This window comes from Phyllobates terribilis, unplaced genomic scaffold, assembly GCF_046119375.1.
Source record: "Phyllobates terribilis strain yellow unplaced genomic scaffold, ASM4611937v1 Scaffold_2__4_contigs__length_985480577, whole genome shotgun sequence".
Taxonomy (NCBI): domain Eukaryota; kingdom Metazoa; phylum Chordata; class Amphibia; order Anura; family Dendrobatidae; genus Phyllobates; species Phyllobates terribilis.
Genome location: NW_027362762.1, coordinates 693,081,422 through 693,106,621, shown reverse-complemented (window position 1 = coordinate 693,106,621; position 25,200 = coordinate 693,081,422). Strand labels below are relative to the sequence as shown.

The window sequence follows — 25,200 nt, the reverse complement described above, 5'->3', positions numbered from 1 at the left end:
CTGAGAGCAACATAATGTAGACAGAGACCCTAATTTCAGCGATGTGTCACTTACTGGGCATCATAGTGCAGTTTAATAAAAATCCAGCAGTTCTTTGAATGTTAGGCTCTGTATAAACCCGCCCACACCACTGATTGGCAGCTTACTGTGCACACTATGCATAGGCAGGGTTATACAGAGCTCATGAATATGGAGGACTACAAGGCAGCAGGTTTACTAGTCCTTTAATGATAATCTCCTGCTGATAAAACAGTGATTTTATCAAAACTACACTAAGCAGCCCAGTAAGTGACACATCGCTGGAGTCAGGATTTTGGTCTCTACATTTTGCTGCTCTGGTTCTCATACTTAGCGTCATCAGGGGGCAGAGGTTGTGGTCACTGCCACAGCCTCTGCCCCCACTCTGAAACGAAGCGTCATCAGTGACTCTTGTTTCAGGGGATGGGCTAGTCCCTGCACGATGTGCACAGTGGAAGCGTGCTCTCTCGCCCCGATCAGCAGCAACAAGCCGGTAGTCAGAATACCTGGCGTGCAGAGACTAGCGCCGCCCCCACAAGTGATGTTATTGGACTCTGTACGCCAGATATTCTGACCAAGCACTCACCAGCTGGTTGTTACTGCTGATCTGAGCTGGTGGCGAGAGAGCGCTGTCACAGTGCACATCGTGTAGGGACTAGCCCAGCTCCTGAAACAAGCATCACTGATGCCTCTTTAAGGGTGGGTGGTGCGGAGGCTGTGGCAGTGACCATAGTCTCTGCCCCCTGATGATACCTCGTTTAAGAATCCCAGCATGCACTGAGATTCTCAAATGAAGCGCCATAAAAAAGGAAGTAAGGAAAATAAAAAGAGAGAGAAAAGCTGTTGGTGTAGTTAGGGAAGTAAAGAACATTTTTAATTCAGGTAAATTAGAAAATAGTTTAGATTATGACATGAAATAGATAGGGATTAAGGGTTAAATTCATTTGGATTTCGGACCACCCCTTTAAGGCAAATGCTTATTGGGGGAATGTTTATTCTCTGCACATTCAGCTATGATAAACTATGGTCTCTACATAAACTAGTATTCCTGTTAGGTCAGAACTGTGTTTCAAGCCAATTTTATTCATCAAACCATTCTTAATGAATGGGTACAAGCAGCAGGGACACTGCATCAATGCTGCTCTCTTTCTTACATGGAGCTTGACTGTCCATTGATTTTGCTATTGAAAATCAATGCTGTAGAGACACCATCCTCCTCCTGAGTGCTCAGTGCCAACTTCCATGGCATTACTGCAACATACGTTCTACTTGTCGAAAATGACTCGGAAGTCATAGCTATTGTCTGATCATCCGGATGTCGGACACATTGCTGTTCATCTACATCAGATTTTTCAAACTATAAAACAAAACATATTTGTGTTAAGAAATAAAAGCCTTAATAAACACTGAATGTCTTCTGTGTGGCATTTGGACTATTAGCTGAGCCATATGTCACAGCTAATCTGCATGAATACACATCAGACAGTACAGGGTGGAACTGATGTGCACCTTCCCATTCTCCTTTTGTCACCTGCAGCTATAGGGTGTCACAAGAATCCTTAACATGCAAAACAAAAAAATCCCTTTTGTGAGCCTGCTTCTTTTGTTGTTTTGCAGTAGCTATTGTAACACACAACAATCGTTTCAGGGGAAGAAAGGGTCTTTTCAGCACTCCCTTCCTTTGTCACCTGCAGCAACTGAATGTCACAAGGACAATGAGATAATAGATGGTTCACCTTGCTTGTATTTGTCCTGATCAGTCTCTTTCTATCATGGCCATGGGCTTAATAAAAGGGCCCCAGTGTTATTATACTATGCAAATAAATTAATTGTAAAATTAAATGAGACCTCACACAGTATTTGCAGTGGATCTGGCTTTTCTTGGGTAATTTGCTCCAGCAGCTGCTGCCAGGCTGGAGGTCTCCTTGCCTTGCTTATCTGTGTAGCAGTCAATAAGAAGGTAGTTGCAATATGTAATGTTTCCTCATTGGATGCTGTGTTCTACTTTGCAGCATTATCAGGGTTAGCGTTAGGTGGCTAGTGGGGATATGGCCAATTGTTTGTCAGGAAGGGGGTTAGATACTGTTGAGTGGATGACTACAGCTGAGGAAGATGCCGGCCATATGGTGCAGCTCAACTGGCTGCAGGGTGCAGTAGCGCTGATCTCTAGCAATCCTGCAAATGTAGTTTTAAATTTAAAGTGGGTGCTTCTTTGGTGAAGGGGCCCTCACCAGTTTCCCAGTTTGCCTCTTTAACGCCAGCCTTAATTGACCCAAGAAGGATTGACAACAGGATAAGGTTCCTGGAACTGTTCTAGATTTTGGTGCCAGTGTGCCTTTGACTATGCCCACCAGCATCAGGGTCGCCAATGATTCCTCTCCAGGTGTCAAATACTTTGCCACCATCCACAGTTATCTTGTCACTCAGAGGATATGCTATTAGTAGTTCAGGTATTTAATGTAAATGTTTTTTCCCCTTAATTTGTACTGTGTGACCTTGGGTGCAAAATCAGGTCAGTATTTTTTTCTCAGGAGTATGAGCCAAAACCAGGTGAGGAACAATCAGAGAAAAGGTATAATAGAAACAAGTCACCAATTCTGCATTTATCACCCACTCCTGGTTTTGGCTCCCACTCCTGAGAAAAAATACTGACCAAATACTTATAGTGGGGCCGTGGCCTTATAGTAAGAAAAACAAATCAAACGTGCCAGTGAAAGTCAGAAAACAATCATTCTGATCGTCCTGTAGATGAGGACAACAAGACCATGGTTTGCCAGCTACAACAATTGTACATATTTGCAGCCAATAATTTTCTGGCTCTTTTGCATCTAGCCTAAAAGAATGTCTCCTTGGTTACAGACTACAAATAAACAGCGTGTAGTCTGATTCTGCAGGTAATTGGTGTTTTTCAGCTGACCCCCTTGCCTTACTGACCTAGGAGACATTAGGAGATGGGCAGTTGGAAGGGAGTGACAGCATTTTGATTCACAGGACTACACATAGAAAAGTGTGTTCTGAGTTCATGCAAAGCTGTTGCTTCTTTCTTTCTTTTTTTTCTATTATTATTTCTTGCAGCAATCAATAAAACATTACAAATGTGGTTATAGCCAAGTTGCTATTTTTCAGGACGCTTTCATACTGGAGATATTGTAGTGATCATAAGGGCTTTTTTATAGAACTTTTTAGTGGTTGCATCATCGTTCTCACACAGGACAGTGTGCTGTAAATAAAACTTGTGCTGCCGACTACAATGACAGCCTATGCACAGTGAACTATTGTAGATCATTCAGTGTGAATTAAACAACTGCCAACCAACATAAATGCTATCCGTCAGCGACCACTTAATGCTGTGCATCACACATGTGGCCCATATCTGGGCCACCTTATCGGTCTTATTTGGGGTCTCCCCACCCCACAAAAAAGTGGTTTCAAATGTGCTCCCGGCCATACACTTTAGATCATCACGGAGTCGTCAACATGCAATTTATACTGGATGCAAGAGCTCAGTAGATAGAAGCCCTGACTGACTGAGGAACAGGGCAAGACATGGTTTAACCTGGCCTTACTTATGGAAACAGAATTGTAAAAACATGTTTGGCTTTCTTCAAAATGAGCAAATTTATTTGTCGATTGAATCATTTACATAGGATTTCTAGTTAGTAATATTGATAAACACATACAAACCTATATCAAAATTTCCTTTTATATTCAATTTCTTTTTCTGCTCGTAGTCCGTGATAGTTTATCATAAAATGGGATTTACAAGCTGTTTTCCTGTGGGTTTACTGATTTTTGTAGGTGAGGCGGCAGACCAAAATTTCTCAGCCAAGGAAAACAAACTAGCAATAAGCCACGAAAATGATTAGGAGAACGGTTTACAAATCATTCTTGTCTACGACCTTCTTTAGATCATCCGCGCTTTAATCAGATTACAGTGTGAACTAGGCTCACATCACATTTTTTTAACATAAAAAAGGATATAGCTCAAAATAATGAAAACTTTTAAGGTATTAGATGAAATTCAAATGTATGCCAAATAAACACTAAGGGGTTGGTGTTCGAGAAATGTATATTCGATGTGTCCCTTGGCTCTCCTGTCCACCTCCTAAACATGAACACTTTGCTTGCATGTATATTCCCATATTATGAGAGCGAGGGAAACTGCTGCCAAACACCTCTACAGTGCTGTGATCCCCTAATAGTGGCGTCAGGAAATACACACAGTGCCACTTTACACATCAGATTGTTGGCAAATTAAAAAAAATTTAGAATCTGAGCTATTTTCTATTTCAGTTTTAGTTATGTTTTTTTCTCATATTTTTAATACAGTAGATGTGGTGTTTCTTTTTTTGCCCCAAGACTGCACTGCAATATAAACACCCAAGTAAAGTATCAGAAAGGAGGCGTTACATTGTCCATCCACAATAGAAATTCAGTGTTTGGCCAGCTGCTCAACACCCATTGGAAAGTCTTCGTGTGATGAATCTCTTTATACACAGTGGGAGGTCGAAAAATAGGTGATCTGTCTTATGACTTAAGTAATGCATCTCATCCCTCCATAGTCAGGTTTACCTTTTGATAGGGTTGGAAACTTTTTTTTTTCAGTTTTGTTTTTGTTTATTTAACAAGAAATGTAATGTATGTTTTTGAAAAATACTTTCTAGAAGAAATGGACAGATTGAAGATTTGTGAGATCTTAGATGAAGTCAGTTTGTAGTACCCTGGTAAAATGTTTATTTGCGGGCACAGACTATGTTGGAACCATATCGAATTAGAAGTTGAGGTGCCGAGAGATGAAAGAAGTTTGGAACTTTGCAAGTAGTTGGATTGAAACCAAAGCCTCACGCGTGGATGACCCTCAAAGGAGCAATCTCATCTGCTGTGTAGATACAAAGCGCCCTAGTCTCCACAGGTCACAATGCGGGTAGAGTCTATGAAGAGTTATTATGTCGTGTTGCAGCTGCGTTACAAATGTGTTCTTCTGCTTGTTTTGCTCAGGTTAAACTTAAAATAATCCAGCCTGGAATTTATTACTATTGTTGCATAACTTTAGAAAGTATACACAAGCTGCTTCAGGAGAACAAAGCAAAATAAATATCTGCACTAGCAGCAAACAGTTACAAAGATGGCATTATTTGCTTTAGTGTTGCTATTGGCAGTAATACATACGCTGGACTACAGTTTATGTAGAGTTGGGCCTGGTACTTTCTCCTTTTTGGTTATTCCAATGTAATTATTATCCAAACATTAATTTCCTTCTAATACAGTGTGGCATCCGTGCTTTTAGGATATGCTCCCTCAGAGTACTGTATGCTATATCCACCGTTGCCATTGATATTGAATTATTTGAGGGGCTGAAAGCTCTCTAGTGTGTATGGCCTCATTTACTAACATGTAAAACAGAGGATTGTTTCCTGTTATAACCTGAAAAAACACAGTAATCCTTCCCATTGCCCTGAAGATAACAACAGTAAGGGACATGATTTCATTGTCTTGCCCAAATTTTTTTTTTTTTTAGCACTTAAATCCAATTAATATAACTGTTTCTCACTCATACTCAGGCTAAGGTCACACCACTGTACTTTCTATAATCTGAGGGAATCCAGCCAATTATGCTAATCATGCTCTGATCAGAGTGTGATCTAATCATCTCGGATGAGGAAACTGGGGGGAAAATAAAAATTCTCCATTCTGTCACTCTGTGAAAATTTGACTGCACTCAGATGTCTTCCGAGTGCAGTTAAATCCCCCCCCCAGGACATATTGGCTTGCATTGCCGAGTGCAATCTGAATGTCGAATGCAAATATTGCATGCTGCATTTTTTTTTCTTCATTTTTTTCTCTCTGATAGACTCTATCCAAGCAAAAAATCAGACATGTGCACGGCCCCATAGAATAACATTGGTCCTAGTGCAATCTGATGTTTTGTCAAATCGCACGCAGCCCGAAAATACGGTCATATACGCGAGCCTTAATAAAATGTCAAGAATTCATGATCTTTTAACGTTTTTGAGCTACCAATTTAAACTATCGTATACAGTAGATAAAGGCCTTATTTGTAATTATGTTTATTATTCATGCATAGAACCTTTTATAAATTCTCCCCATAATATTCTCCGTATTCTCTTTTCCATATGCCTTCAAAGGCGGTTGTCTTTTAAAAGTTAAACAATATAATTATGATCGTTCTGTGCACATGGAAGTGCGATTGGCTATCTAACAGGCTAATAAACGACCACAGATAGGCTTCTATGTAGCTAATTGGGCGTTTAACAGCCGCAGGTCAGAAAGTGTAAAAGGGTTTTTGTTGTATATTCTCAATTCTGAAAAACTCCCAGATAACATCGTGGGTTGGGCAAATGCGTCTTAGAATAGGGGTAGAAAACTGATAGGATCACTGCTGAGCCCACTTCCTGCCCCCGCATAGGTAGGGGCAGATAGATGGGATCATTGATGATAAGAATACATTTTCTAATACATGACTTGCGTGTTGCGATGTGATAGGACATATAGTTGCCTGGAGAGGAACAAATAAAGAACATTATTTGGATCAAACTGTTATAAAGACAATAATTAAGTCAACTGCAAGGCATTGTAGGTAAGGAGCATTGTGCGGAGAAACAAGCAGATTTGTGTTTCTTTATTTTGTGTTAAGTTATGAATAGACGTGACTGTATTCTTGGTCATTAAACTATAGGCTTGGAGAAAACAATCCTTTCTACAAAAAGTTTCTTGACCTCCTGTTACACATTTTCAGTGGAATTGATTGTTTGTCATATATAATGGCTTAGATCAGATTGGTTGATTATTATGTTATTTTTCTCAGTTAATGGCTAAAATTAGAAATTTTCCTGGTCATTGCTCTGCAAAGTTATTTCATTAACAATTACTCATCAGCTTTCTGTGCGATCATGTTTTGTATGTATTCTAAGTACTGATTTAATTAGTGTGTGTACATTTATTATTCTATAATTGTCAAATGTTTTGTCTTCCAAAGTATCCGAAGCATACGGTACTGCAAAATAAATATTTGTTACTGATATGTGCAGTTAGAGATATTAGTTGGTCTTCGATTTTCTTGTTCATATATTGGAATTTGTTCATATATTGGAAATTGTAAAATTCTGGCATTTCAATTATTGGCTACTTTATAGTCGCTACTATGTAGTGTGATTTATTTCTGTATGCAAAAGCTTTAGGCATGTGCGGAAAAAAATGCTAAAGTAAGAATACTTTAAGAAACAGAAGTGTTAATAGTTTATTTTTATCAATTAACAATGCAAAGTGAATGAACAAAAGAGAAATCTAAATCAAACTAATATTTGGTATGACCGCCCTTTTACCTTCAAAATAAGATCAAAGCATCAATTCTAGATAAACTTGCACAGTCTTCGAAAGAACTCAGCTTGGAGCTTGTTCCAAATATCCTGCCCAAATCCTTCTGTCTCTTTATGTAATCCCAGACACTCGATGTTGAGATCAGGACTCTGTAGGAACCATGTTATCAATTCCAGTACTCTGTTCTTCATTACAGTAAATGTAGTTCTTACTCATATTGGCTGTATGTTCGGGACCTTTGTTCTGCTGCAGAATAAACTTGGAGCCAATCAGATGCCTCCCTGTTGGTTTTGCATGATGGATAAGTATCTATTTGTGTTCCTCAGCATTGAAGACACCATTAATCCTGACCAAAACCCAAAGTCAACTTGCTGAAATGCCGCCCCAAATTTGCAAGGAACTTATATCTGCTTCACTGTCGTCAGCAGACACTCATTATTGTACCACTCTCCAGCCCTTCGGTGAACAAACTTCCTTCTTTTTCAGCCAAACATTTCACATTTTGATTCATCAGTCCATTTTTCTCCACACCAGAGTTTCTTGGCTTTGTTTCCATGTTAAAGGTATGGCTTTTTGCCTGCAATTCTTGTACGAAATCTATTTCTGGCCATACTTCTCCAAACAGTAGATGAGTGTAGCTGGGTCCCACTAGTTGCTGCCAGTTCTGAGCTGATGGCACTGCTGGACATCTTCCAATTTCAAATAGAAAGAAGCATGATGTGTCTTTCATCTGCTGCACTAAGTTTCCTTGGCTGACCACTGGTCCTCAAGGTTGCCCATTTTTTGGTGCGTCTTTAAAAGAGCTTGATAACTCATGCTGTTTTGAAGTATTTGCTTGTGAGAGACCTTTCTGATTCAATATAACTATCTTGTGTTTCAATTTTGTGCTGTCCTGATTCTTGCCATGACCTGAAAATGTCTTCCACAGCCTCACCTAAAAGAGTTCTAATCCCTGGTGAGCCAGTGGAAGGGTAAGACTCTGTCACTTGAACCATCTTGTGTCCTTGCTGGGAATGTTCTAGATGCTGTTGATAGTTGGTGATCCAATAAAGTCTTACCGGACTGCGATACCCTCACCCTGTGCTGTCTGAGTAGTGTTCTGCCCACGGGGAAGGATTGCGGGTGTTTAGTGGGATGAGCCTCAGCCAATGTGGTCTTTCTAAAGACAGCCAGGCCAGCGGACGAGAGCACCCACTGACCCTCGCTTTTCCACACCTACCACTACTACTAATTCATCTGAGGTCATTTGAAAATGTGTATAGGGTGGTGGAAAGAAAAGCTGTCCACATAATGAGTGCTTGGCAGACTGCTTTTAGAGGTTTGCGGTCACCTTTTTAGTGGTTCCATAGATCTTTCTCCTGTACTGATAGTTTGCTGTACTTTTTTAGCAGTTCTGTAGGGGTTTTCTCTACTTGTCCTCAGGATTAGGCCACTTTCTCACAGTATTTAGTCAGTATTTTACATCAGTAAAAATCAGGAGTGGAACAATCAGAGGAAAAGTATAATAGAAACACGTCACCACTTCTGTATTTATCACCCACTCCTGGTTTTGGCTTACAAATACTGAGGTAAAATACTGACTTAATACTGAACGTGTGCACGTGGCCTTACACTGAGGAAATTAATTCCAAGGCATTTGATAGTTTGCCTCCGATTGTGTGATGCAGGTATTGTTTTGATGACCTTTGCCTTGTATTCATAACACTTGTCACCTGATAAAATTACTTTCTGGCAATTTGGAAACTATTTTCCACCTACATGTGCAGTTTTTTCTGATTGGATGGAGTCTTGTACCGCAGCATGTATTTTTTTATCTATATATATATATATATATATATATATTTTCTCCAACTGTTATGTCTTTCAATTGTATTTTGGAAATTGTTCACTTGAATAAACAAATACTTTCCTATTTCTGTACCTTTGTACTAAGTACAGTAGTGTTTGTGTACCTTAAATACAAAGTTGTTAAAGCAGCAAGCCAAAATAGTTATTATGTAATATTTTTAATTGGAATAAAAATAAAATAACGCATATTATTGTGCACAATAAACAAATCTGTCTCTAGAATATGCTGGGCTTTTAAGCCTAAAAAATATTGTACATTTTGGTTCAAAGCAATGAAGGTAGAAAACTCGCTGTATCAATTAAGGTTTGTTCACACAGGCGGTTTTGTTCTTTTTAACATGGATTTTGAAACAAATTCTCTAAAATCCACTTTAGGGTATGTGCATGCGTTTGGTATTTGCTGTGTTTTTGCTCATTTTATGACAAAAATGAAGGATTTTCTAATTACAGCAGAGTGAATGAGATCCCTGACGACATGCACGTTGCTTACTTTTTCCTTGCAGATTTGAAGCAGTTTTAAATCTGCAGCATGTCAGTTCTTTCAGCATTTGTTTTGCTGTGTTTCACCTATTTTAATGAATGAAGAAAAAACGCTTAAAGAAGGTAGCAAAGAAAGTGTATGTGTGGAGAGAGAGAGAGAGAGAGAGAGAGAGAGATAATTATACAGTATTTCTCGGACCATAAGACGCACCTAGGTTTTAGAGGAGGTAAATAGAAAAAAAAATGTAACCCAAAAATGTGGTCATGATGCTCTGTTAAGGGGAAGGGGGTCTGCTGCTGACACTGTTATAGGAGTAATGTCCCCCAATTCTATTAATATCCCCCATCCTGGTGTACGTGGCCCTCATCCCCATCCTGGTATGCATGGCCCCCTCATCCCTCTTCCTGGTATGTATGGCACCCTTCATCCCTGTATTTATAGCCACCCTCATCCTTCACCCCTGTATGTATGGCCCCCCCCTCATGTCTCATCCTTGTATGCATGGCCCCCCTCTTCACTGTATATATGCCCCCCCCCTCATCCCTGTATTCATGGCACCCTTCATCCCTGTATGTATGGCCCCCTCATCCTGGTATGCTTGGCACCCCCTGATCCCTGTCACGCTGCACAGAAAAAAAATACAATTTCATACTCACCTCCTCTCTCCTCCAGCGCTGTGTTCCGCTCTGTGCTGGAATAGTCACTGCTCCCCACGCTGGGACTGTGTGCGTGGGGAGCAGTGACCATTCATTCTCCCTAATAGCGCACACGCTTTAGCTGCAGCATGGCCCCTGCTGTGCTCCGCAGTAAGTGTGCCCGCTATTACAGGCCATGAATATTCATCACACCCATGAGAGTGGGGAGCAGTGAATATTAATTTTCTTTAGTAGCGGGCACAGTGTAGGAAGCAGCAGGCGGCTGCTGTCTCCTGTGCCCCGCTCCTCCACCACGGTCACATCCCCCACATCCTCCACCACCCACAGCCACAGTATTTATGTATATCGTACTATAAGACGCACCCCCCACTTTCCTCCAAAATTTTGGAGTAAAATAGTGCGTCTTATAGTCCGAAAAATACGAGACATAAAAAAAAATATATATATATATATATATATATATATATATATCTCTCTATATCTATCTATCTATCTATATATATATATATATATATATATATATATAGATAGATAGATAGATAGATATATTAGATATTTTTTTTTTTGCCAACACTGCAACATTTGCAGCAGAAGTATCTGCAGTAAATACTTAACGCGTGGACAGAACTGCCTCACTTACGCTTCCTATTGACTTCGGTGAGTAAACACTCCTATAGTGTACATGATGTTGTTCTTTTTTTCATATGTTTTTTATTTTTTACAGCTTGGAAATAGAATAGGTCTATTTCTGAGGCATTTCTGCCTAAAGAAATAAAAATTACTAAATGTGGTCACTGAATCAGTAGAAACCTAAAAAAGGTAGCCATGGATATAAAAGGAGCCAAAAAACTTTGTTAAACAAAAAATCTACTCTTGTATGATTTTTTATTTTGTTTTGCCAGAAAATCCCTGTTAAAAAAAAAAAAAAAAAAAACACTTCTGGGAGTAATATTAATCTTTTCTAATCACAACTGCTCAGAAGTAAGTTATTAAGGGACGAATAGCAAACTGCACGATCATACGACAGAGTTCTTGTAGTTGGTAGCTCGTTGTATATAGGGGTTGTGAGTGTGTGTGTATATATAATATATATTACTGTTGTATATGGGATATGTGTACACATAATAGGATGTATTTAACTGGAGAGCTATTTACAATGCTGTGTTTTTTTTTTTAAATAGCCGAATATTATTTAACTGTTTCATTGATTATTGAGAATATAATATATAATGATAATGATTTTGTTTTGGTCTTTCAGTGCTTGCTTGAATGGATTCTTCTGCAGTGCAGGATGCATTGAAATGCTATTCTTTAAACCTACTACAGCAAAGGTAACTATATTTTTTCTGTCTGGTCTTACAGTACAGCGGACGTATCACTATAATATGCTTGTTGAATTTTAACCTAGTAGGGCAAGCACTACCTCTACAGTGCATCAGCCTGTCAAAATTAGTGACCTTATATCAATCACATCATGGGGTCTAAACGCAAGGACCCTCAGCATTTAGTTGTAATGTAGGAGGAACCTGACTGTAAGGCTATGTTCACACACGTTGTATTTTGCAGCAGATTTTTATGCAAATTTTTAGCTGCGTCTAGCAATACCAGAAAAGTCTATGAGAAAGCAGAATTCTCTGTTCACACATGTTGCTTTTTGTTTGCTGCGTATTTTCTGCCTTGGTTGTGTTTTCGGAAAATAGAGCAACATAATATTGTGACGGGGCTTGTTGTTATATTGAAGGCTTGTGCTTTTTAAATGTTTTTAACTGGGTTTGTTTGTCTAGTTACTTGCCCAATAAAAATGTATGATTAAAAGTTGGTGATCCCTGTCTATACATACTTCTTTTCTTTCTCTTATGATGTAACTGCAATAGTCTGGTATGTGACGGGTTGAACACGATAGTATAGTATTACTATTATTGCTATTGTAGTGCCCTCCATTTTTCTCCCAAATCGGAAAATAGAGCATGTCACTTCTTTCAGCGTTTTTTCACCCATAGGAAGTAATGGGTGGTGAAAAAAATGCACCTGCATTTTTGATGGCAAAATAGAATGGGATTCTTTTTTTCCCACAGAACTTTATGTACATGCCTAAATAGAGACAGAAGGACAGTGAAAAAAACGCTGCAAAAACCCATTAAAAAAACACAGGAAAACCTGCATTTTTGACACAGCTGTTTTCCTGCCAGAGAAAAGTTGTCCGCAGATTTAGCTGAAGAAAAAAACACAATTTGTGTGAACATAGCCTAAATATTAATTTCCTCCTGCAGCGTCACTGCAAAAAAATAAATGCAGCATTAAGCAGTTCTCATTGTTACCAATGAGTTGTGCCAGGTCCTTCAGAATAAGTGGCTCACCTTTACCTGCTCTCCTCTCCCTGGCTGATAAATGGGGGTCCAATATTCCCCCTTTCTATTGATTCTGCAGTATTTTCTTCACCTTTTTTGTGGTTTTCACTTGTTACTTTAACCCTCAACTGGTGAGGTGGGGTTTTTGTCTCGCAACTGGTGAGGTGGGGTTTCCTATACCCCAGTGTTTAGAAATCTCTTATTTTTACAGAAAATGCAAAGATCACGTTTGTTTTAATCGTTTTCTTATTGGCGATTGATTACACATGAGTATAACAAATTTTTGACACCCACAAATGGACGGAAGCTAGTGAGACACGTATCCTCATACCAGCATTTTTCAATGAATGGCAGCCGAACAAAAATTCCCTGGGGTGTGGCAAACCCCACCTCACCAGCTGAGGGTTAATGAGAAAACTGTCAATAGCGGCATATGATGTATTAGGGTATGTGCCCAAGATCAGGGAGAGCAGCGTTTTGGTTTCAGCACATTTGCGTTACTTCCAAAAAGCTGGGTTCTAGATTGCAAGCACGGTGGATGGGATTTATAGAAATCGCATGCCCACTGTGCTTCTATTTAGCGCTGCCTAAACTCACCCGCGGCACATGTTTAAGATCCACAGCATGTAAATTTCTGTATTGGAGACGCTATTTTCACAATAGAATGTATTGGATGCGGTAAATCCGCATAATTCACTAAACACATGCGGATTTAACTGCGCGATTAGAACGCAGCGTTTTGGACGCAACGAAAAAACGCTGCATCCAAAATGCTGCTATTCCTGATCGTGGGCACATAGCCTTATAATTTTTCTTTCTCCTTAATTTTTGTTATGCATAATGTTGCTCTTCGATGACTTTGCTTATATTAAGTTCACTTACATCTTTTTGATGGGTTGTCTAATTTTATTTTTATTTATTTTGCTCACTCATATAGCGAGATTAATTCCACAGCTCATTAGACGTTATTGGCACTGTCCCCATTTTGGCTCACAATCTAGATGTCTTTGGAGTGTGGAAGGAAACCGGAGAACCCAGACAAAACCCACACAAACACGGGAAGAACATACAAACTTCTTGTAGATTTATGATTGTGAGCCCCGATGGGGACAGCGATGACAATGTATGTAAAGCGCTGCAGAATACGTTAGCTATATAAAAATAAAGATTATTATTATTTATTTTACTCCCTTATATAGCGCCATTAATTCCACAGCGCTTTACAGACATCATGGGCACTGTCCCCATTGGGTCTCACAATCTAAATTCCCTATCAGTATGTCTATGGAATATTGGATTTGAAGTCAAGACCCCAGAACTGCAAGGCTGCAGTGCTAACCACTGAGCCACCGTGCTGTCCCATCATAAGTGCATACCCCATTAAAATCCATGGTCTACTGCACAGAACACTTTACTGTTAGCTAGAGTGGGTAGCCATTAGATGAGAATTGCTATGATGAGCTCAGCCTAGCCATGCACGTGTGTTCTCAATGGGGAAAGCGGGAAAAGGCTACCAGACACCTGGTGGTGACTTATCTGCTGTGAGAACAAAGGATCAGGCATATTGAAATCCGGCATGCCTGTTCCTTCATTTCTTCTGTATCTGCAGTTGGGTGGAGTCTGGACTTGTAATGTAATCCTAGTTATTAAAACTTCACTTGTGACTGATCATTCATTAGTACACATCATTATTATTAATTATTATAATTATTATAAGAAATGTAGCTCCAATTTTCTAAAATTGTAACCAACTTTCATGTCACACACTTTTATATTACTTATCATGCTGGAATTATCTTCCATGGAGAATATACAAATAATTATACTAGATGTATTAGTTTTTGTGCTGCTCTGTAAATGCTCTGACCAGTGCGCAGAGCTTCACGTGCAAACTGTACAGCACAAAGCGTACGTGAAGTCCGTGTTCGCACATAAAAACATGGGTGCTGTGAAGTGTCCCTTGTGTTTTCCCTTCCCTGGTGTTCAGAGGCCGAGTGTGAGGAATGTGGGAGAGGCTCAGTGCATGGAGTGAGGGTGGGGGAAGTCATTGTACTCTAACAATGCCATCCTTAGCTAAGGCAGAGTCCCCACAGCAACCTGCAGGGCAGGAACAGACCTGATTGCTAGGGGGAGGGAGGGAGAAATGGAGAGAATGAAGAAGGGTAAGAGAGGAATAAGCAGAAGAAACTATGAGATAGCAGTGGTAATGTATGGAGGGCTTCTGTGTATGTCAGCGACTGCTTAGAAAGATGTATTATTGTATCTGTCATCGCTGACATATAGGTGTGAGTCATGCATTGTAGGTACTGTACTGTGAGCGGTTCAATGGTACATGTCTATGTGTAAGCGTACAGGTTCCTGGCAGCGGAACATTATCACAATGCCCCATTGTGTTCTTGTCATACTTCCTTTGTTAGTTTGTCCGCGCATTGTTCGGCTTCCTCTGCCCCCTGCTGAGTGGCCTCTCCTTGCTTTGCCTCCACTGGGAAGCTTTGCACTCCCTCCAGTATTGTGCCAGCAAGGCTTCATGCAGAGGTGAGGGTGTTAATAAGGAGTAAGGGTTTGAGCAAAGAGAACAACCACATCCCACAGTATGATTCCAGGGAGGCATTAACTGGCTATTTACTGTGCTTTTATTCTTCACCTTTTCTACTGTACGTTTGTTACTTTTAGTAGTTTTAATACTAAGGGCCAGTAACAGAGGACATTTATTTTCCAGTTTTTATAGTTCCTCAATATCTGTATTTAGGATTTCATAATATATCTAATATGCAAATTGCCTCTTCAGAGAAAAAGAGGACTCGTACTCTATAGTGCCACCTATTGGAAGCAGCAATCCTACACGTCACAATCAACCCTTTAATGAGTCGTGCAATATGACTTAGGATAAAAGCCAAATCAGAATCTCAATTTGCAGACACGGTGTTTCGGGCTGTTGGCCCTCATCAGTGCAAAGTATGAGAACTGATTTGGCTAGGTGAGAGGCTTAATATATCTAATTCATTCTGTTCTCGGCCTCTCTCTTTCTAGTGTGTGTTGCGTATCTTGCTTTTCTTTCCTCGTCCATGTTTTCCTCCTTTGCAGCTAGCTATGTGTTCCTCCCTTTCTTCAGCAGTTCCAGAAGCGGGACAATAAGCTCGGCACATAATGTGCACAATGACAAACGACAATGACTGAACTTTGAGCTATGAATTTACTTCCTTTGATTGAACTTTCTCCCTTGGCACACTATACCGGTTCAGGACTAGTTTAATCCATTGAGTAGAATTCAGTGTAATTTACCCAACTAAGGGTAAGAGAAACATGATTATATTTTTTTCTTAAAGCATTAAAGGGGTTTTCCTATGAACTAAAGTTCATTTTAATCAATAGATCTTGGAATAATAATAATTTCCACAATTGGATGTGTTTAAATAAAATGTCCCTGTGCTGAGATAATCTTATAAATGTGCCCCTGCTGTGTACTGTGTAACTGCTGTGTCTGATCGTACAGGAACATGGTCTGATCATACCACATCTCCTGGGCAGGGGAGGAAGCAAAAGAGTATACAGACATTACAGCACGGGATCACAGCTGATTCTTTTTGTGAGATAAAACATTTCACAGCCTGTTTTTAAACACTGTTTTGCTTCAAAGAAAAAATCAGCTGTGACCCCCTGCTGTCCTGTCTGTATACTTTTTTTTTTCTCTCTCCCCTGCTCAGGAGAATGTGGTATGATCAGACCGTGTCCCTGTACGGTCAGACACAGCCATTACACAGTACACAGCAGGGGCACATTTATAAGATTATCTCCGCACAGGAACATTTTATTTAAACACATCCAATTGTGAAAGTTATTATTATTCCAAGATCTATTGATTAAAATGATTTATTGTTCATGGGAAAATCCCTTTAAGGTGCGTTCCCACGTTCAGGATTTGCTGCAGTTTTGAGGCTGCGCATTTATGCAGCGTCAAACCCACAGTGGCCAGATGCTACAGCATAGTGGATGGATTTCTAGAAATCCCCTGTCCACTATGCATCTCCGTGCACTTGCAGATCACCCGCTGAAACTGACATGCGGCGCACCTTTCAGATCTTTTCTTTTTCGAGTACTCATGTGGAGTACTTGCATCAATGAGCAAAATCTGCATGTGTAAAATAAAAAAAAATGAAAAAAAAAAATGTGTCTGCTAATTTGCATAACTAGTGCGGAAGTTCTGCAGCGTCCGGGCCGCAGCGGGTCCTGATCGTGAAGTGGATGCTACATTTTACGTCAGATTTTGAGGAATTGTTTTATTTTATTGCTTGCTGCGTTTTTGGGAGAAGGGGAATTGGTAAAAAACTTACTGATTCCGCAACACTATGGGATTGCTTTTAAAGCAATTCCTTAAAGCAGGGGTGGGGATTCTTTTTTTTTCTGCCAGGGGCCATTTTGATATTTATACCATCATGTTTCTCTTTGGTGGGATGTGTGATGTTAGGTGGTATTGAACATTTTTCTACTCACACCTGCTTTCCCAGGTTTGCGGTGGTCTGGAGCGGAGTCAACCTTTTGATAAGTTTTGTAAAAAGCTCGCAGCAGTAAGTTATTCTGAACACTAATGTTTATTACACTGCAGGTCTCCTCACAGTGGGAAATTCACTGCTCACATAACATTTATAGAGCGCAAGCAGTTGGCGGTCTGCAGCATATACATCACATAGGATACACTGGGGCTGGAGCATAAACCTCACATAGGAGATGCTGGGGCTGTAGAATATACATCACATTGGAGACACTGAGTCTGCAGCCTACATTTCACATAGGAGACACTGAGGCTGGAGCATAACATAATACAGGAGACGCTGAAACATGCATATCAAATAGGAGACACTGGGGCTGGAGTGTGTACATCACATGAGATGGTGGGGCCTGGAGCATTGACATCACAGGAAACGCTGGTGCTGGAGCACATACAGTACAGACCAAAAGTTTGGACACACCTTCTCATTTAAAGATTTTTCTGTATTTTCTTGACGTACATTCACACTGAAGGCATCAAAACTATGAATTAACACATGTGGAATTATATACTTAACAAAAAAGTGTGAAACAATTGAAAATATGTCTTATATTCTAGGTTCTTCAAAGTAGCCACCTTTTGCTTTGATGACTGCTTTGCACACTCTTGGCATTCTCTTGATGAGCTTCAAGAGGTAGTCACCGGAAATGGTTTTCACTTCACAGGTGTGCACTGTCAGGTTTAATAAGTGTGATTTCTTGCCTTATAAATGGGGTTGGGACCATCAGTTGTGTTGTGCAGAAGTCAGGTGGATACACAGCTGAATAGTCGTGATATTTATTTAAAAAATTTTTAAAAAAACTTAATATTCGGTGGGATCACAGAGGAGCACATTTCACAACTTTGAAGCTCTTACAGAGTAATTTTCCTCTTATTTAAGCACCTAGATTGCCCTTTCATTGGCACCATAGAGTATGATGCCAACAAAAGTGCCCCCCAAACACAGTATGGTACTACCACAGTGAATTTCTCCACAGTACACTCTACATGTATGGTCTGATGACCCTACTCTATCCACCCCCCTCAACTCCCCTGGCAAAGTATGGTGACCACAACACAGTATGATGGCCCAACTGTGATCCCCATACAACCCTCCACGCAGTATAATGGGCACCACATAGTCCTCCATTCAGAATAATGGCACCACATAGTCCTCCCTATGGTGTCGTGGGTCAAATATAATCATCCCAAGTGCCAAATTTGGCCCACGGGCCAGAGTTTATCAGTGTCTAGACCACACATGTCACTGGCCAGGATGTAATCCCTCAGTGCATGAACCGCAGCATTAAATAGTGAACGCTGCGTGCTCACAGTGCAAGAAGTAATTAAAGGGCTGGCAAAACGTGACTTCCTGCCCAAATACTGTGGTCCCTGGGAATGTGCGCGGGGGCCAGAGAAAAGGTCATTGCGGGCCCAAAATGGCCTGCGGGCCGGAGCTTTACCACCACTGCCTTTAAAGGAACTCTTGTCAGCACAGAATGACTGTTCAAACAAAGTATAGGCAGGAGTTGAAAACATTGACACATTCTTAGCACTTCATACTTCATCTTTAAATATCATCATGAATGACCGGTTTACATGTAGAGGGTGCACAGCAGGGTTTCTATTCAGAAATTTCAGTTTTCTGAAAGTAGTATAAATAATTCTTCTCCAGAAGGAAGAAAACATTCTCTCTCGTGCAACCTGTAGGAAGCTTTGTTCTAAAGACTCCCTACTGGCTGGATCTCACTTTCATGAGGCAGCTTTCTGAAAGATAATAAAACCTCTTTTCCCCAGCCTAAACTGCTTGACAGCAGCGAGGGACATTTTATCAGCTATGGAATGAATGAGACATTTCAAAATTTAAAAAAAATAAATAAATATTCCATCTTTACCCTTAAATACTTGATTCGGGCTGTCTACACTGTTACGTCAAATTCAGAAACCCTAGTAACACAGTCCATATACAAACAACGATGCATAGACTGGCTGAGTATCCTGACCCGAACTTGGCAGCCTCATAGTAATATCTGAGGCTGTCAAGTCCAGGTCAGGAAGCCCACCGTCCATACACGGACCATGTAACATAGGCGTTTGAATGAGATTTTAGGACTGCTGCCACTTTGACAGTTCATTATTTGGCTGGGTTTTACCCATACAGAGAGATTTTGTATATCATACTATTTCTTTGCTAGCGATTGATGTTGGAATTAGTCTCTAGTACATTACTGTAAGCTATATTTCCTTCTTTAGAGAAGGTTATCCGTCTTTGGTTATAATTGTCGTGTATGTATGTTTATATAATATATATTATATTTTCTATATCGTTTATATTTATTAATATGTGTGTATCAGCACTGGCGTCACTGTCCCTGCCTTCAGATGTATTCATAATTAACAGGAAGTGAGAGCTGCGGCTGGTCGCTCACTTCCTGTTAATTACTTACATTTTTGTAGGCGGGGAGGTGACACCAGCTCTGATTGGGTGTCTGGCTCACATGTCATATCAACCTCATGTGAGAGCCGAATGCCGACACCGCTAGAACAGCGCTGCCACCGGAGGGGAGTTATTTTATCGGGGCCAAACATGGGATATGAGAAGGGGTTGTCCTAGTAATGGACAAATCCTTTTAAAGCGATTGTAATTTTACATATTAAAGAAATAGAGACGACGTGCTTCTTAAGAACAGAGGGATTTGTAATTTTCCAGTGACTGCTTGCTGTTTAGGTTGCTGGCCACATCTGCAATCTGTCAGCGGTGGCCGGTCTCCTAAGCATAGAGAGCACATTTACAAGTTGCTATACAGCTTGCATGAGCATCTTTCAAGCTCACTGGATCACTGGATCCAGCCAGCTTCAGTGTCCCTATTCTCCTCTGATGCTGCAGAGGTAAAGCTGGCACAATGGGAGAGCGCTCAGTTGAGACCAGTGGCACGATCATGCCGAAGGTCTGACTTGTCCATTTTCTTCAGCACACTGCCCCTCGGCAAGCTCCTTAAGAAAGAAGACTAGAAAACTCCTTTAAATTAAAAAACAAAACAAAACAAAAAAAAAACAACCTGTAACTGCACTACTCCTATTCATATTATTCTCAATGTTTAGAAAATAGGACAATCCATAACACTTTTCGAACCCTCTATTTCAGTGTTGCTTTGAAGGTGTTCGTTTCTCCAGCAGAATCCTGCCCTAAGATGGAGGAGGATTCCAAAGATGATATTTTACTGCATGTGAATAATTTACCTACTTCAGAACAAGATTCATCTCTTCAGGTGACCCAGGTATTTTAGTTTGGTAACATATCTATAGTCACACATGTCCAAATCGAAATATTACAAGCCCACATGTATTTTGGTGCAAGAGCCAAGTCAGAAATCGCTCTGATTCTCCCGCAGATCCAGACAAGGCTTTTTTGGACGGAATCCAAAGAACTCAGTAGTAGCATGCTAATTGCTATTTGCATGTTTTTGTTTTCTGGGTTGTTTCTATGGAACTTCCTGTTACATGTTAATGGCATTATGTAAGCCCCATTCATTCACCTGAATCAGATAGAACTTATCGTCAGATTTCATACTGATCTCTGTTCGGAATCCATGCCAAAATCCAAATGTCGAATCCACCCGTTTCAACACTTAGGATAAATTAATTTGTTGCAGATTTGTTAGACATTTCAGTGACTTTTTCATTTATCTGATTAGGGCTTTCATAAAAAAACAGGTATTTGCTGCAGAAACAGCCCCAATCATATGTATGATGCTGATTTTAAGTCAGAGGTATTTCTGCAACTAATTTGCCACGTGTAGATTTTTCTAGAAGGGGAGACATGAAGTAGTTTGAAGTACATATACACAAAAATCTGCAGCTAGAGCCTTTCCTCTGAGTATAGAGGAGTGATGGTACCAGATATAATTTTTCATTATGCTTTTCTACTTTTAAAAATATCAGGAATCGAGGCAAGAGAAATGACACCCCATATTATAAATATATAGATTTAATATTATTAATGCATATGATTGATTACCTGTGGCTAAATTATAATGATAGAGGTGAACACCGCAATAGTTTATTATTATTATTATTATTATTATTATTATTATTATAGCTTCATTAGCTACAGTTTTAAATATGGAAAATCTCTGAAACCACAGAAGTTTACTTTGTAGCTTTTTTTATTGTGGTTTGGGTTATAGCTTAATCAAAATGTGGCATTCTTTTAAGTAGGTAAAAATTGCCATTAAAATACTTCAAACTTTGTGTTTTATAAAAAAAAATAAAAAATGAAAGAAGGCGGCAAGAGCCTAAGTAGTGTAAGTGTTTTTTTTATGTGTTTTATTTAGTAATTGCTGGAAACCTACTTAGGAAATTCATATTCACAGCTTTGATAAATACATATTATTTATATCATAAAAATAAATATGTAATTTCTAATTGTCTCAAGCATAGTACAATGTTATAAATCTGTGGTAGTGTAGGTTTGTATGTAGAGCTTTATTGTACATGGTGTATTTCTAAATAGGTTAAAAGCAGTTTCTCTTGTATAGTAGTGCCCCCTAGTGTGCTCAATGGCGCAAATTGAAATATTTCACGTTTTTCTTTTTTCCTACAAGCCAATACTTTTTATCTTTACAGATCAGAATGTTTGGAGATTGGCAGCTAGTTTTCAAATGCAAATATGATAACAAACTAGTATTTCAAAGATTAATGGTGGAAACATAAAATGTAAAAAATGCTAGTAATTCTGTTAACTCATTGCTGATTTCACTTTTATTTTGCAAAGGAAGCCTCGCATGTCTCTGATTATCGTAATATTGTACCTGTGTCTAATGGACAGCAAGAAAGTCCTGAAGTGAGAAAAAGCATGAATGATGGTAGGATTTCCAACCCACACTTTTCTTTTCATGCGCAATGACGTTTAAAAGGGTAATCCAGGCTGGGGGTTCAAGTCTGCAGCCACTGTGAATCCTCAGATAAGGAGGCTCTGTCTATGTGTGTCTCTCTCTGTCTATGTGTGTCTCTCTCTCTGTCTATGTGTGTCTCTCTCTCTCTCTCTGTCTATGTGTCTCTCTCTCTCTGTCTATGTGTCTCTCTCTCTCTGTCTATGTGTGTCTCTCTCTCTGTCTATGTGTGTCTCTCTCTCTGTCTATATGTGTCTCTCTCTCTGTCTATGTGTGTCTCTCTCTCTCTGTGTGTCTCTTTCTCTGTCTATATGTGTCTCTCTCTGTCTATGTGTCTCTCTCTCTCTGTCTATGTGTCTCTCTCTCTCTCTCTGTCTATGTGTCTCTCTCTCTCTGTCTATGTGTCTCTCTCTCTCTGTCTATGTGTCTCTCTCTCTCTGTCTATGTGTCTCTCTCTCTGTCTATGTGTCTCTCTCTCTCTGTCTATGTGTCTCTCTCTCTGTCTAGGTGTGCCCCTAGTAACCCGCTGTTTATCATGGTTACCAGCCTGATCGCTGGTCACACACAGCGATGTGTGCTGACCAGCGGGAGGGCAACGACCAAAAAAAGGTCCAGGACATTCTGCAGCGATCAGCGACCTCACAGCAGGGGCCTGATCGCTGCAAAGTGTCACACATAGCGACATCACTGGTGAGGTCGCTGGTGAGTCACCAAAACCGTGACACAGCAGCGATCTCGCTATGTGAGACGGGGGCTTAAGACATTCTATAGGTCCTATTGTAGGGCTTGGAGCTAATACTTGGCTCTTATTTTAACTACAGGTGCCCTTATATTTTAGATGTCCTTAGTTTTCTGAATCTGTATTTACTGTGCACAGAATATTGCGATATGTCCTGTTGCCGCCACTGAATCTTGTCTCTATTTATACATACCGTTATCTTTTGCAGCAATGCCAGCCCTAGAAAAACTGCTCAGTAGTGACTGGAAAGACAAACTATTGGGAAATGGAACCCTGGACTGTAAAGATGTGAAAGGTGTGTTCTGTAATATATTACGTGTTCCACAGTGGTTTCTGCTCACACGAACGCTAAACACCCCCTTACTTTCTAACCAGTGACACTCAAGCCATCTATTGTGCAGTAATTTATGGCCAGCATATCCCACAGCTATCCTTTATTAAATGATGGGAAAAAAAATCAGAGCATGCTCTTTTGTCTGTATCCCCACCATACACATTAGTGTTCTTACACAGTGGCTCTTAGTGCAAATGAACATCCTAAAGGGAGAACTATTAGGATATGTTTGCAATGGTTATCTTCATGAGACAACTCTTTTAAAGGTAACAAGTTTCTCTGTTTGGGGACACTGAAACAACAACATATAATTATGCTGTTAGGATTGAGCTTTCCAATCATATCCCCATCAAAACAGGCCATTTTAACTTCGGGTAATGAAAGGATGTATACATTTCCGAGATGACTGGGCACATTGTGCAGATGAGGCAGTGCCCGTTCTACCAGTCTAGCATATTTTGGTTTGGACAGTCATATAAAAATGACATTTTTCTTTTTGGGTTATTTCCTCTTGTGCTTTTAGGTACTCAGGAGAGCTTGGCGGAGAAAGAACTGCAGTTGCTGCTGATGATCCGTCAGCTTGCAGGACTGAGGGACCAATTGCTTAATGCGCACTCTGAACATCGTAACATGGCAGCTATGTTGTTGGAGAAACAGCAGCAGCAAATGGAGCTCGCAAGACACCAACAGGAGCAGGTAGATTGTTTATGGCATATGTGACTGGTATTGTCATATTTTTGTGGTGTTCCTCATCTTTTCTCTTTCTGACTTCATCTGTACAGATTGCTAAACAGCAGCAGCAGCTCATCCAGCAGCAGCACAAAATTAATATGTTACAGCAGCAGATCCAGGTAATGATTGTTTTCAGCTTTTAACCTACTCCACAATTTTAACTTGTTACCTACATTTTCTTTGAAAGTAGGGAAGATCTTAACCTTCCATATTCTTTTTCTTTGTTTTGCAATCTATGCAGCAAGTAAACATGCCATATGTCATGATTCCTGCATTCCCTCCTGCTCAGACAGTTCCTGCTGATCCCCAGATTTCACCTCTTCTACAACCAATTCCTTGTAAGCCTGGTGAGTACATGATGACCCATGAATAGAAGCAAATTACATTTTGAAATTTTTAATAGAATGCAATCACAGTATCAAGATTTCACCCAGCCCCTAGTTTTCTGTTAAAAATAGTGGTCCCCAACCTTTGGTAACCTAAGAGCCACATGTGGAGCCCTCCATTATCAGTATAATGATAGACAAAGCTTAACCCCCAGAAATCACACCTCTGCTTTGTGCCACCCTGCCTTATAGGCAGCATACTTACATCCAGGTGTTCACACCTTACTTACATTCGACATTTTCGCATAAAGCACTCCCACCACACTATTGCTTCAAGCGCCCCATCATATCTGGCAAGAATCATCCTGTCTTCAGCTTACCATATTTACCTCTCCACTCCCATGGCCAGTGTATGTGCATCCTGATCTGCTCTTCTGTGAAGGGCTACTCAGAGAAGTCACCAGCTGAAGACCTGCTCTTCATAACTGTTTGCTAGTCTTGGTGCTAATGCACCAAGCTAGCAGTCAACCAGGAACCACACAGCATTGACCAGTGAGGTTGGGGGCCCCTGCATTAGAATAACCTAATTCTAACCTGCTAGCCTTAGCAGGACAGGCCGATCATCTAATATGTATGCTGGCGTTCTGACTCTCCCCCCCCCCCCCCCCGCAGATGTTGGGAACAAACAGATTTCCTAAATCCTGATCCTGATCCTTTTAATTTCACATTAGATTATTATTTATTATTATAGCGCCATTTATTCCATGGCGCTTTACATTAGATAAGTTGCTTGCACTCTTGAATGAGCCAAGTGTGCATATTACATAGTCAAAATGTGATTGAAAAAAAGACACATGTCCATAAAGAGGACTTGTCATCAGGATTTTATACTCCAAACTTAGGACATATATGAAAAAGTGCTATAATGCTGATTAAATCCTTACCTTTCTTGTAGAAATCCAT

At 40.1% G+C, this 25,200-nt stretch overlaps 1 protein-coding gene across 5 annotated transcripts in view; it reads left to right on the top strand.

The window, feature by feature from the left end:
• SOX13 (SRY-box transcription factor 13) overlaps positions 1-25,200 on the top strand; it is a 45,865-nt gene that overhangs the window by 6,445 nt on the left and 14,220 nt on the right. For 2 of the 5 annotated variants that reach the window (XM_073667058.1, XM_073667062.1), the window contains exons 2-8: positions 11,600-11,672; positions 20,360-20,492; positions 21,989-22,079; positions 23,054-23,140; positions 23,703-23,875; positions 23,962-24,030; positions 24,153-24,258. In XM_073667058.1, coding sequence (XP_073523159.1) covers positions 11,611-11,672; positions 20,360-20,492; positions 21,989-22,079; positions 23,054-23,140; positions 23,703-23,875; positions 23,962-24,030; positions 24,153-24,258 — 721 coding nt within the window. In that variant the 5' untranslated portion in view covers positions 11,600-11,610. Of the gene's footprint in view, positions 1-11,599; positions 11,673-14,731; positions 14,852-20,359; positions 20,493-21,988; positions 22,080-23,053; positions 23,141-23,702; positions 23,876-23,961; positions 24,031-24,152; positions 24,259-25,200 lie in introns of those variants that run through there. The other 3 variants (XM_073667059.1, XM_073667061.1, XM_073667060.1) reach the window with 3 other exon arrangements.